This window comes from Phyllostomus discolor, chromosome 7 (genome assembly GCF_004126475.2).
Source record: "Phyllostomus discolor isolate MPI-MPIP mPhyDis1 chromosome 7, mPhyDis1.pri.v3, whole genome shotgun sequence".
Lineage (NCBI taxonomy): Eukaryota > Metazoa > Chordata > Mammalia > Chiroptera > Phyllostomidae > Phyllostomus > Phyllostomus discolor.
Genome location: NC_040909.2, coordinates 18,798,479 through 18,811,444, shown reverse-complemented (window position 1 = coordinate 18,811,444; position 12,966 = coordinate 18,798,479). Strand labels below are relative to the sequence as shown.

Below are 12,966 nucleotides of genomic sequence, written 5' to 3'. Positions count from 1 at the left end.
GATACACCTGAAACTTACACAGTTTTACTAACTAATGTCACCCCAATAAATTCAATTAAGAAATGAAGGAATAAAAGATAAAATAGTAAAGACATCGAGGACAATTTTTAGGCTTCACTATAAAAGAAAAAAGAACTTAGAATTTAACATATTGTACACTTCGTAATCAGTGTCCACTTCAAAGGGCACTTGGGTTACCTCATCTGTCATGAGAGTGGCTATTGATCTCCCGATCTCATGGTACTGCGGTGCCTTTCCTGCTGGACCCAGTAACAGAAACAAAAACCTAAGAAAACAGTAAAATACACAGATTTAAACACAAATGACATACACACATAAATCTCAGAAATCATTAAAAAAAATCACTGAAGTATAAACCCCAAAACAACACTTAAGACCACTTTATTACCCTCCCACACCAATCACTGTAAAAGGCTGACATTTCCACTCAAACTAGAGCAGATCACAAAACTAAAAAGGCATTCATAATGAACTTTCCACCGAGTTATTACTCCCCATCTTCCTTAGGTAAGACAGTAATTAAGGAATTGAGCGCTTTGCATTAAAAGTTCCCATCTTCTATATCCTTTTGAATTTGAGCTAACAATTTTTTCTAGTCTGTTTGACAAAATAAATAAACAATAAATTAGTAAATATCAATCCCACTGAAATACTTAAAAGTAAGGTTTGCCTAATAAAAGAGTTAAAGAATACACACAAAAAAATCCAAAATCACTCAAAATATAATCTGAATAAAAACTCTCATTTGGCAAATAAGGAACTAATTTCTTTGGAAGGAAAAAGAATTTTTATCTGTAACTCCCAATTCAACATCAAAGCTCATATGATTTGATTTTTTTGATTTCTTTATAGTGACTAAATAAAAATGTTTAATTTCCTACTTAATTAAGTCCTTATTAACACAACAGGAAAACGTTAATATTTACACTTTTCCAAATTAGGATGTATTCATCTTCCTGCTCTAAGAATTTAAATATGAATCTATGGAATTGTTTTTCTCATTTATCTTAATACCACACCATTAATGTACTTCAGTAAAGCATACTGAAAATAGGCATGTGCATTTCAATTAAGTTGCAATTAATTCTTCAGATTTACTATTATAAAAATAATTTTTTAAGAAGTTTAAATTGCCCTGGCTGGCACAGCTCAGTGGATTGAGCCTGGGCTGCAAACCAAAGTTGCAGGTTCGATTCCCAGTAAGGGCACGTGCCTGGGTTGCAGGCCATGGCCCCTAGCAACCACACATTGATGTTTCTCTCTCTCTCTCTTTCTCCCACCCTTCCCTCTCTAAAAATAAATAAATAAAATCTTTAAAAAAAAGATGCACTCCTGAACAAGTAAATCAGGAATATGGAGATATATAATATTTAAAAAAAAGTTTAAATTATTCTCATTTAGAATTAAGTTTAAACAGTCAAGAGCTAAAGAACTGACTACTCCTTACAACACAGCCTGCTAATTACTCTTATGGATATTACTGCTATTTTAATTTTTACGCATAATGTAAATATTTTGAGTTTCAGAAAGAGAGAGCATTCTTTTATCCCCTAATAGTCAAAGCACGAGGTACAATGACGATATTAACAAAATGACCCTTTCCTACATAAAGGAACATGTTCTTTCAGTAGGAAAAAAACACTTTCAGACGTGAGCAGGAACTGCCTCTCTACCTGGTAGGAACAGGGACCTCAGTCAGCCCCGAGAGCAGAACGGCGGGAGCCAGCCTCACAAACGCGATGATGGGCCGTTCCAGAAAGTCCACTTCCCCCACCAGCACATTGGATGCTTCAGCTCCCGAGGGAATTTTTCTCATGAAATTCATATCGACCTATTGACAAATAAATAGTTTAAAATAAAATTTGTGTCGTGTTTATGAGACTATTTAAAGAGAAACAGGAAAGAAAAGATGCTTTTAAGACTAGCATTTGCTAATCAAAACTGGTGATCTAATGAATGAATAAATGCCAAAATTCTTACAAATACAAAGAATGGAGTAGACAAATACAAAAAAAGCAAGCAAAATACATCTAGGAAACAATACTCCCAGCTGCTGTAACTGTGATAATCTTTACTATTTCAGAAATCTAAATCATCAGACATAGGAAGCAGAGAAAAGTTTCAATGAATATAGCACTATTCATCAAAAACTGTTAAGGACAAAAATATAGTTTACAAACTAACAACGGCTCGTGAAATTATACACAGTGCTAAAAAAACTATTTTATAATAATCTATTGGTTAATCTTAGAAATGAATTAGTCCCTTTGTATTTTTTAATAAGTCCTTTTAATTTTAAAGAACTCTGGGCATTCCCCAGTATTTTCATTAAGTGGAAGAAATGCTTTTATTTTTATTTAAAACTAAAATAAATAGCCATGACTGGTGTAAATACACGGTAGTGCCGTATGGTCAAATTTGGTTGTCTGTGTATAATTACAAAGAAGAGGTTACAAACATAGTATTAAAGCACGGGAACTCCATCATCGATACAGTTTCACACAAGGCACTAAACAACCACTCACAGGGCTATCTATTAAAAAGAAAACCAGCACTTACGGCGGGCCTCTTGAGTCCCACACCCAGTGTGCCACAACTACAGTGCCAGGAGGCAGACTCCTGCCCAACAGGAGACAAGGAGGTGTACACAAGGATAGGCCAATTAAAAAATTTACAACTGTGACAGAGGAACAAAAAAAAAAAAAACAAAAAAAACGGCACCTGCCATGTCTAGAGGAGCTCTATAATGTAAATTATATTAACGGATTCATTTAACAAGGATAAACTGCAGTTTAGTTCCTGAACACTTTTCACTCATCTGAAACAACAGGAGCACCAATAAAAACAGAATCGAGTTAACACAGAGGTAAAAGTACAACGGCCCTTTTGCACAGTCACTGTCCCATATGCGAGGCTTTTTATAATTGTGCAGCGGAAAACCCAGCAAAGTTACATAAACACAAACCACCATTTAAACTTGTTTCCTACAAAATATGATCTATATTTGCATTATTAAAGACTGAAGAGAAATAAGTGTTATTTGAAATAATCACATTTAATTAAATGTCTGACACTGGAATATAAAAATATTAAAGCACTGAAAGTATCCTGTAGCAAAGTAATAGCATTAAATTAAAATGGCCACATAGAACCAATTACGCAGAAGCAGTACTCATACAATATAATATGCTGTACACTCAACTGTTACTTGAACTTATAGTTCTTTGCCCCCCTTTTTGGAATATTTCCTTTTTCTATTTCACCTAAATGCTCATCTACCAAAATGAAAAAATCATTTCAAATTTTTTTAGTTGGTTTAGTTGGTAGATGGTTTCGTTGAGATACACAAGTTGTTTTTAAATCTGTGCCTTCACCCACTCTGGGGAAGCAGTGATATGCTTCCCAATGACATTCCACTAAGTACTGACAGCATAAGGCAGTAATTCTGGGGTCGCATTACAGCCGAGGAAAGGCAGAAGTCACTACTATTGCTGTAATATCATTCCCAGAATTAATCTTTCTAGTGGTGGTAGCTGCCGTTAGAACAAATGACTGTATTTCAAAGGTACTGAAGCTTCACGGTATCTCTGAGTAGGTATAGAAGAAAATACTGTTATTCGCACATTCTCCTGACAGAATTTAAAACTAGTAAGATACAGTTATATTCAAGTGCTCTGAGACTGTCACCTCTCCCACAATTTCTGACCTTAAATTAACCTATCGCAAGCAACACACGCAGATTTGTAAGCACCTATCTATTCAAAAGTTATTATGATCAATGCTAATAAAGGCACACTGCTAGCCATTTTCTCAGTAAGAATGATTAGGAAGATTCATAGTTAATGAGAGAATTACCTTACTGAAGTCAACAGTACTATTTTCTCTGCTGCCTCCACTTCCATTACCTTTAATCTCTCCACTTTTACTAGTGTCCAGGTTTCCAGGTGCAGACTGTGGAGAGGCCAAAATACCTGTATTTAAGAATAAGCAAATTCCAAGTTAGTAAGGAGAAAGTTCACTTTGTAACCTAACTCTGCTCATATCCTGAAAGTGACGGTTTATTAAAAGCAAATGTGCAAGGTAAAAAAAATAAATAAAAGTGCCAAGTGTTAGTACCAAACCAGCAAGACTAGAATAATATTTTAAGCAATAATACAGCTATACATTTTAATATGTACAACAGTATCATCAGAATTTACAAAAATGGTGGCCTTTGCAGAAAGAAAAAGGGTGAGTAGGTGCGGAACCACAGAAGAGGGAAGGCCTGAGACTGAGTATCACTACAGCTGCCTAGAGATCACACTTCCAGTACACCTAATATATGTGTGGATTCTGGAGGGTAATGACACCTAGCCACACTTAGCATGCTTGCGACAATAACAATATAAATCTTCTGATAAATACTAAACGTAACTCTGAACATTTAAGATCTGTATCAACTAAATGTAGGTTAAATTTACCATAATCCTCCATAATCATAACAGTTTCCTCAAGAATTTTCATTTCTGTTAGGTAACATTTACATGCTGTCTACTACAAAATACAACCTTATAATATAATAGCAATGTTTTTATAATATAAATACAAAGATTAAGGGTTTTTTGAATCAAACAGACCAGTATTGAAATAAGCACTTTCTGCCACTTTGTAAACTATGTGACTCTTAAGTAATTCACGCAATTTCTAAGAACCAGACAAATGTAGAAAATTAGTTTGTCTGGATTACAATAGACAGATGTATGTTCTACAAAACTAGAGTGTTTGGTTACAAATGATGTCTGTCCCAGCATCGCTGCACTTATTTCAAGTGACAGTCGGCAGCAACGCTGCACAGCAATAAAACAACCTAACAACACCTTGAACCATGTAACCCATTGTTACCACCATGAATTCTGCAAAAGGTTCAAATCTCAACAATTTTAAAGTACATCACAGATTTCTACAACACCCAAGATTTCTAGTTCAAGAACATAGATCACTATGTACCCTAGGAGAAAAGGCACTAAACTGAGTTACAACAGACTGACTTGACTATAAACTCTGCCACTCACACGGTAATCTAGTGACCCACAGAAACTCAATTAAACTGCTGGTGGCTCCCTCTTACAAACCTTATGGTTAATTGTTGGTAAACAAACCCAGAATTTTAAGCACATCACATATATCTGATGCATCTAAAGAAGTCTTCATCTTTCTAGAATACAACACACTATAACTGAAACTAAGTCATATAGTTTGGTGTTCACACTCAGTGCGAGAATACCTTTGTGGTATCTGCTTCTCTACTGAATACCTAGCGCAAGATGTCACTGCGGCCCCAGATCGCAGTATAAAAAAGCACATCCCATCTATTTAGCCACATGCTCATCCTCTGGAAGTGTTAAAGAATTCTGGAGTGAAGTATTTCCTAAAACCTAACTCATTCTTCAGCATTTTAGCTTAGCACAGGACAGTTATTAAGATTCCTCTTCTTTGACCTTTGTCCCTGAACTCCCAGAACAGAATCCACTCCGGTAGTAAAATACAGGCCCAAGCAGGGCGAGGGAGTAACTAGTATTTCCAGCAGTTTCCACCAACTCCCACGCAAGAAAATGACAAATGTCATTAAGGCCCTGGCACCAAGTGCAACAGAGCATCAAGATGTATAAACTTGCAACTATTGAAAATATTCAATCTGTAGCTGTTTAACGAAAGAATACATGAGCAGTTTCCAGCAAACAGATGTTGGAGGGAAGAGTGGAAGGAGGAGAAGGTTATGAGGGACAGTAAGGTTAAAGTAGGATGGGAAGAAGAATTGATGGGAAACTAGATACTGTCAAAGCTAGAAGATGTGACCTGAAGACACTTTGCTCACTTGGCCATCTGGAACCTGTGAAAAACACCATGCCAGGTACGTGTTAGTTTTCCAACATTATCTTCTCTATGTCGTCCTTCCTCTTCTCAATCTCAGCTAAGCTAAAGCTGTCTTCTTGATCAGTAAAGTCTCTTGGCTCCTTCAAAAATTTCCTAGCGCTCAGCATTCAATGAGTAAATTCCCCAAAGTTAAAACTGTCATTAGCACAGATAACTTAGAAGGACAATCTTTCTTTGCTTAAAAAAAAAAAAACCCGAAAAAAATATATGTGTATATACAAAAGCAACACTGAGATTCAAAAATCATACTAGAGAAAGATAAATCAAAGTTATCAGAGTTTTCTGTCATTAAAAGTTTGAAAAGTAGAAGCAGTTGTCATGGCGGTTTGCAACCTGGAAAGATATTTGTCCCCCAAGAGACATCTGGCAATGTCTGGCGGCATTTTGGTGGTCACAACTGGGATGCACTGCTGGCAGCTAGTGAAGCGAGGCCAGGGATGCTGCCCAGCGCCCTGCAGTGCACAGTGCAGGCCCCTACAACAAAGAAGGGTCTCACGGCAAACGCTAACTGTGCCAATGTCAGAAACAGTGAATTAGAACAGCCATTTTCAAACCGTTTTCATCTCATGTCACACATAAACTACCTATTAGATTCTGCAGCACAAAAAAATATATTATTTTTTGCTGATCCGAGAAAAAAAGTATAACTTTAATTGCTTTACAAAAACTAATAATAATAATAATAACCTAGCCTTTTTTGCTCCAAAGTGACTTTTTAAAAAAATATATTTTGTATATAAGAATTTCTGGTATCAGGCCCTGGCTGGCGTAGCTCAGTGGATTGAGCACAGGCTGTGAACCAAAGTGTCCCAGGTTCGATTCCCAGTCAGGGTACATGCCTGGGTTGCAGGCCAAGACCCCCAGCAATTGCACATTAATGTATGTTTCTCTCTCTCTCTCTCTCTCTCTCTCCCTCCCTCCCTCCCTCCTTCCCTCCCCTCTCTGAGAATGAATAAAATCTTTAAAAAAAAAAAAAAGAATTTCTGGTATCAAGAATTAACCAATCAGATGCAACCTTATTATGCAATATGATCGTAAGATGAAATTCTATTACATGACCTACATACAAGTATCTATGGTTTGAGACAGGGCATTCACACCGGACAACTATGGTTGTGTTGGCTGTTATCATTTTTTATTTGACAATCTAAGGGAAAAAAAGTCAGTGCCTCTGACTAAATGTCAGGTATTTCATGTTTTAAAAATTCTTGCAGCACATCAGTTAAAAATCCTGAGTTAGAAGACAGTTACAAATCCTAGAAATGAGTACCTCTTTCACATATAATTATTCTCCAAAAAAAAAAAAAAAAAAAAAAACCTAATGGGAAACACCACTTTCCTTTTCACTCTGGGTATGCACAGGTAATGACCCATAGCACAAATGTCTACAACATTAGACTTTCCAAATTATGCTGAGGACACCTTCTTCCTCATTTAACACAACATCAGACTTCAAGGAAACAAGAGTTTGTAGGTGCATTAAGCACCAAGGTAATTAAACAGGGAACAGCATATAGTCGTTCCTATCATTTTAATTACATCCTTGTACAGCAATCTTCCTGAACAGTAACTGTGAGCTTTTCCTTTAGAAACTCCCCCTCTCTTTCCCATTCTAATTCCTTTTCTTTAGAAAGGCTTATAAATCTCATGGCATACTTAGGGCAGAGGAGGAAAAGAAACTGTCTTCCTCAAGTCTCAGCTAATTGCTCCTCTTATCCCTAATGACATGGCCTAACAAGTCATTGAAACTCATATGTCCCTTCCTTCCTATAGAAAATTTATAGTGCCTTATTATGAATAACCTAAAAGCTGGTGAAACAAGAAATATTCAGTGTTACTGACAGATATCAGTAAAAACAAATGCAAAGATATAACTTTATAACTACTTCTGTTCAAGAAAAACAGTAAATCTTGCTGGTTCTTTATAATTAAGAGGGATGATTATTTCTGAATAATAATTTCTAGGTTTTGTTTCTGATTTTAGTTCAGTTACCTCATTATTACACTATATCTTTTTTACAAAGTAGTAAAATTTACAATAAGTGACTATACTATATAGGCTTTGTTATGGGTAGATCTCGTTCCAATTCCTTGCTCTGGTCATTTATGGTACGATTTTAACATCTCTAAGTCTTTGTTTTCTTCATTTGTAAAATAGGGATAATACCACAAACCTCATTAAACTGTGAGGAGACTTAGAAATACGATATATGAAAAGCACACATACCTGTGTGTAGAACAAACTATAATACAAGGGTGGCTATAACTGCGATCATAATTAATGTTATAATGATTTAGCCACAAAGCTTCCAGTTTTTAACTTCTAAAAGTGTATCACTGCCCTGGCCAGGTGGCTCAGTTGGTTGGAGCATCATCCTGTACACCAAAAGGTTGCAGGTTCAATCCCTGGTCGGGACGCATAGGGGAGGCAACCAATCAATGCTTCTGTCTCACATCAATGTCTCAACGTCTCTGTCTCTTTCACTCTTTCTCTCTCTCTCAAATCAATAAATATATCCTCAGGTGAGGATTTTTTTTAAAAAGTATATCATTTTTTGGCAACAACAATGAGCTTTAATTAAATGTACTCAGCATGCTTGGATACAGCCAATAGAGTGAGAGGCTGGTCACACAGCAGGAGGAGCACAGAGATTTTCAGGCAGAGGACTTTGGCTGTCACCAGCTTGCACGATCCAGGGAAAATCACTTTTTCTAAGTCTGAGTTTCTGAAGATACTTACATCCACCTATCTGCACAAATTTTTATACCAATTAAATAGGCTAATTTAATGATTATAAACTACCACTGAAGTATTAGATATTATTAGTACTATAGAGAATTTTATGTCATTAAAAACTCTAGTTAGGACTCAAATACATCACACTGATGCTTGGCTATCAATAAAATAGTCACTAAAGAATACTTTATATGAATTGGGCATAAATATATGTAAAAATGGACAAATCACTAATATAAAAGAGGCAAAATTTTTCATAATATATAACCCTTAAAAAAGTTACAAAACTTTTATCCACTAAGAAATATTTTTTTTAATTCACACACAAAAATATATTCTAGACACACTATAGGAACTCTGGTCTTAAAAAATTCAAGATAAATTTGGATTAAAGATAGATTTAACACAAATTAAATAAAGGACAACTAAAATCTATTCCAAAACATAACACTACTCTTGAAAGAATGATCCCAGGCAGTCACTGGGGAACATCAATCTTTTAAGGGACAAATGACAAGAACATCCCACCCTATTATTGTGAGGAAGGTCAAACCTTACTGCCTTCGCTGGGTGAAAGCACCACACAGAAGATAAAAGGCACCTGCCCTCACTATAATTTATGTACAGTGTGTTCATTCACCTTATGAATGCACAAGAAAAGCCACCATTTCCTCAAAATCATGGCAAATTAAAAGATTGCATATAAAAACATCTATGTTTCCCTGAACCATTCGAATGTTTTGACCTGACAAACCTCAGCGAAAATTTTTCAAAGGGCTGAAGTTATTATAGTGTAGTCTTCTCTGTAGTCTTAACATCAAATTTTTAATAATGCTATCATTTTTCTGTAATATAGTATATAAAGGGAAAAAACCATGCAGAAGTCAAAATAAACCATAAGCATCATCTACAAATGCTGCTAAAGCTGGGTGCTACAAAGGGCATTCCAAGTGCAAGTGATCCAGAGGCAGAAAGCACCACACATGGAGGAGTTTGAATAGTTGCCTGGAGTTATGTCAACATTTTCCTCATTCTTCTGCTCCTGGCCTTTCAGTGCTTCTAAGTCTTCCTCTGGCGGATGAATGACTACTGTGGGAATATCGTCACTGGCAGGAGACACCAGTAGCTCTGGGACCTGCAGCTGACTCTGCTGGGAACTTCTGGAGGTCAGGCGACTGATGCTAGGGCTAGGAGGAGGACTGTTTTGAGGGGTGGGCACTGGGGTGGTACACCTCGAGCCTGCAGGGGTTCCAGCTCTCGAAGAAGGAAGAAGATGACTGAGAAGAAGAGATAAAGGCGATTCTCCTCTCAATGAAAGGTTTGAGGCAGACAGACCTGTTCGCAAAGAATGGCGGGAGGCTGAAAGGCCTTCCCCTGAGATAAAACAAATAAATGAAAAACAATGAAGTTCACTGACGAAGGCAAATAGAAACACACACACAAAAATCAATTTACACCGTAAATTGCAAGCTTTAAAGACCCAACATTTCAAATTCATGCTATCAGGGTTAGCATGGCAATCGGGTTTTTAAGTGTTAGAAAGTCACCGAAAAATTGCTTAAGCTACAATTAGTTCCCTGAAGATGTAATAATAATAATAATAATAATAAGCAATGCTACTGTAGATTATAGGGGACAATATTGTTAGTAATAACAATGCCCAATAGTGTGGCTTTTTAAAAAAAGAATACTATTAATGCAAAGATGCTGGTTAAATAAATGATAAATATCAAATAAGAACATAATACTAAAATCTAAGAACTAGAACCCAAAACAAAACTTACCAGCACTAACAGCTTATTTTAGTGTATTTATCCTATACTGTACCAAACCACCACAGATAATTATCTCTCACCAGAAAAGTCCACATTAACAATATTAATAATTCCTAACTTACATCCAATCTTTAAAACATTAAAAGTCAACAGTACATCACCTATTCATAGTTCTCCCAAAGTAAAATTTAAAAACATTATACAAGTTACAGTAATTTTTAAAAAGAAAAACATTGTCAATTTTAAAGAATACATATTCTTGATCTCTCTAAAGATATTAATAAATATCCTCAAATCAGCTTTTATTTGTAATAAGCAGATAAATTTAAACAAACATGGACAGTATTAATCTAACGAGATAAGCATAAAGTATTTCTTACCAACTGCAATAACAAAGTCAGTTTAGCATATTTCACAATGTAATGGATACTCATCATTCAAATACCAATTCTATGAAGTATACCTTAATGAAATTACATTGTTTTTAGGAAAATGAGATTTATAACAATCAATCCCATGTGATCTAAGTCTAAGTAATCAAAGCTACCTGCTCAAGAGACCCCAGACAGATTAAAAATAAAGATAAGTCTTCAATCCAGAAACAACTGCCACTTAGTGGAGAAGTAAGCTCCATGCAGGAAAGCTGTTAAATTATAACACAATACAACAAAATAACAAAGTTCCCATGCTAAAATGGCATTTAAAAGAAAACAGCCATTGTCTTACGATTAAAAGGAACCAAATTACAACTGGAAAATAATCTGGACACAGTGCATATGAGAAATAAAGATTTAATAGGGTCTCTCTGGGTAAATAAACTCACTTTACAAAAGTAGAAAATATATAACACACAAAAGATGAAAATGAGAGGCAAATTGTGACAGAGACGGCTAGCTTTTAAACTGAACTTAGGATCCTAAGAGATTTCTTTTATTCTTAAGGTTCCGTAACTATACAGAGTCACAATTTAAAACAGAATAAAAATACTTTCTCTTAGTAGGCAAACGCTCAGAAGAAAACGGATGCAAGTATTTTACACTGAGCTGCAAACAATGATTACTGTCCATTTTAGATACAGTATTAAACCCTATCACCTATGGCTGTTTTCCTGAAGAACACTTACAATCTGCACTATCATTTCAGAGACAGAAACACACTGTGGCCCATCCCCCACTCCTCTTCACTGTAATCCTCATAAGCCTTGGCTAGTAGTCGCAGCTAGAGGAAACAGGGCCCTCACAAGCAACTCTAACCCTTTGCACCTGGGTTTTCCAGAGCCGCTGTCATCAGCTCTCTTGGAGAGCCAAAATAGAACCCCAATGATGTAATCCTCTGCTTTAAAAAGAGCAAAGGCAACACCTCCAAGGGTTCCAGCGTTAAGACAGTGACAAAAGTTAAATGGCTAAAAGAACCCACTGCCTCCCCACTTCCCATACACAACCCACTGCTAGACTGTGAGTGCGAGTGCAGAGCGGGAATATGTGGGTCTGCGCCCTCTGTCACCCCTAGAATAAGACAGGAGCAATCCTGAAAACGTTTCGCAAATTGTGTAAGTAAATACAGATCAGTGAAATCAGCAAACCAACCCAAAAACACTTGCTATGCCCACCTAATAAAGTATATTCAAGAGATCAAAAAAACAAACAAAAAAAGAAAACACTAGGAAAAATCTAACATAGGTAATAAGGTTCTACCCAAGATTTAGAATTTTAAAAAGGTTGAACTAAATTTATAGATCATAATTTATGCCTCTTTCATCAATTACACAAGAATTTTTGAACAGAAATTTAAAAAAAGGAAGGAGAAATAATCCAGGGTTAGATAGAGTGGTAGTGTTTAAACATTACTGATACCTAAGTGTGCTGCATGGACAGAGGGAATGCTTGAAGTTTTTTATTTAAATAATTTCTAAAGATAATCCTGTCATGTTATAAAGAAAGGCATTTTAGAAATAGTATGAAATACACAAAGAACACTTTTTTAGAAAAATATAAAAAAGATGATAAAACGACCTATGTAATTATCTGGAAAAAATGTCTTCCTTTCCGCAAACGCTAACTCGAACACACTGGAGTGCTGTTAGAACGGAAGTGTTAGCGAAAATCGGATGCCACAACTTATCTCACCATTCCTCTCAAGCAAGTGAGGGTCAGAATGTTTCTTGCCTATGTCTGCAAAAGATCGAACAAGGGGAATCCGACTGGCGAATCTCTTCTCATTCTGATGATGATGTCTCTTCAGAAGAGCTTCTCTGACATTCTCTCTAATGGACTCATCCAACTGGCCCGAGGCTATCATGTTGTCCAATACCATATCTAGTCAGAGAAAAAAATAAATAAACAAACCAACCAACACACACTTAGATAAAACTGTAAGTGAAACCGTACTAGAAAAACAAGATTCTTACACAGCTCTGGAAAGTGTTGTTCTTTGCTAATACTGAATAATGTACGCACAAAGGTAAATGCGAACATTATCCAACAAAAATGAACAAGTTACTCAGAGACCCTCATATTAATA

The 12,966-nt window shown here is 36.0% G+C and overlaps 1 protein-coding gene across 13 annotated transcripts in view; it reads right to left on the bottom strand.

The window, feature by feature from the left end:
* Nucleotides 1–12,966, bottom strand: part of SLC4A7 (solute carrier family 4 member 7) — a 99,691-nt gene that overhangs the window by 41,291 nt on the left and 45,434 nt on the right. For 3 of the 13 annotated variants that reach the window (XM_036030576.1, XM_036030577.1, XM_028517807.2), the window contains exons 6-10: nt 12,573–12,761; nt 3,877–3,992; nt 2,581–2,640; nt 1,695–1,852; nt 199–286 (exon numbers count right to left, since the gene is read on the bottom strand). In XM_036030576.1, coding sequence (XP_035886469.1) covers nt 199–286; nt 1,695–1,852; nt 2,581–2,640; nt 3,877–3,992; nt 12,573–12,761 — 611 coding nt within the window. Of the gene's footprint in view, nt 1–198; nt 287–1,694; nt 1,853–2,580; nt 2,641–3,876; nt 3,993–9,676; nt 10,046–12,572; nt 12,762–12,966 lie in introns of all 13 variants that reach the window. The other 10 variants (XM_036030580.1, XM_028517809.2, XM_036030581.1 and 7 more) reach the window with 5 other exon arrangements.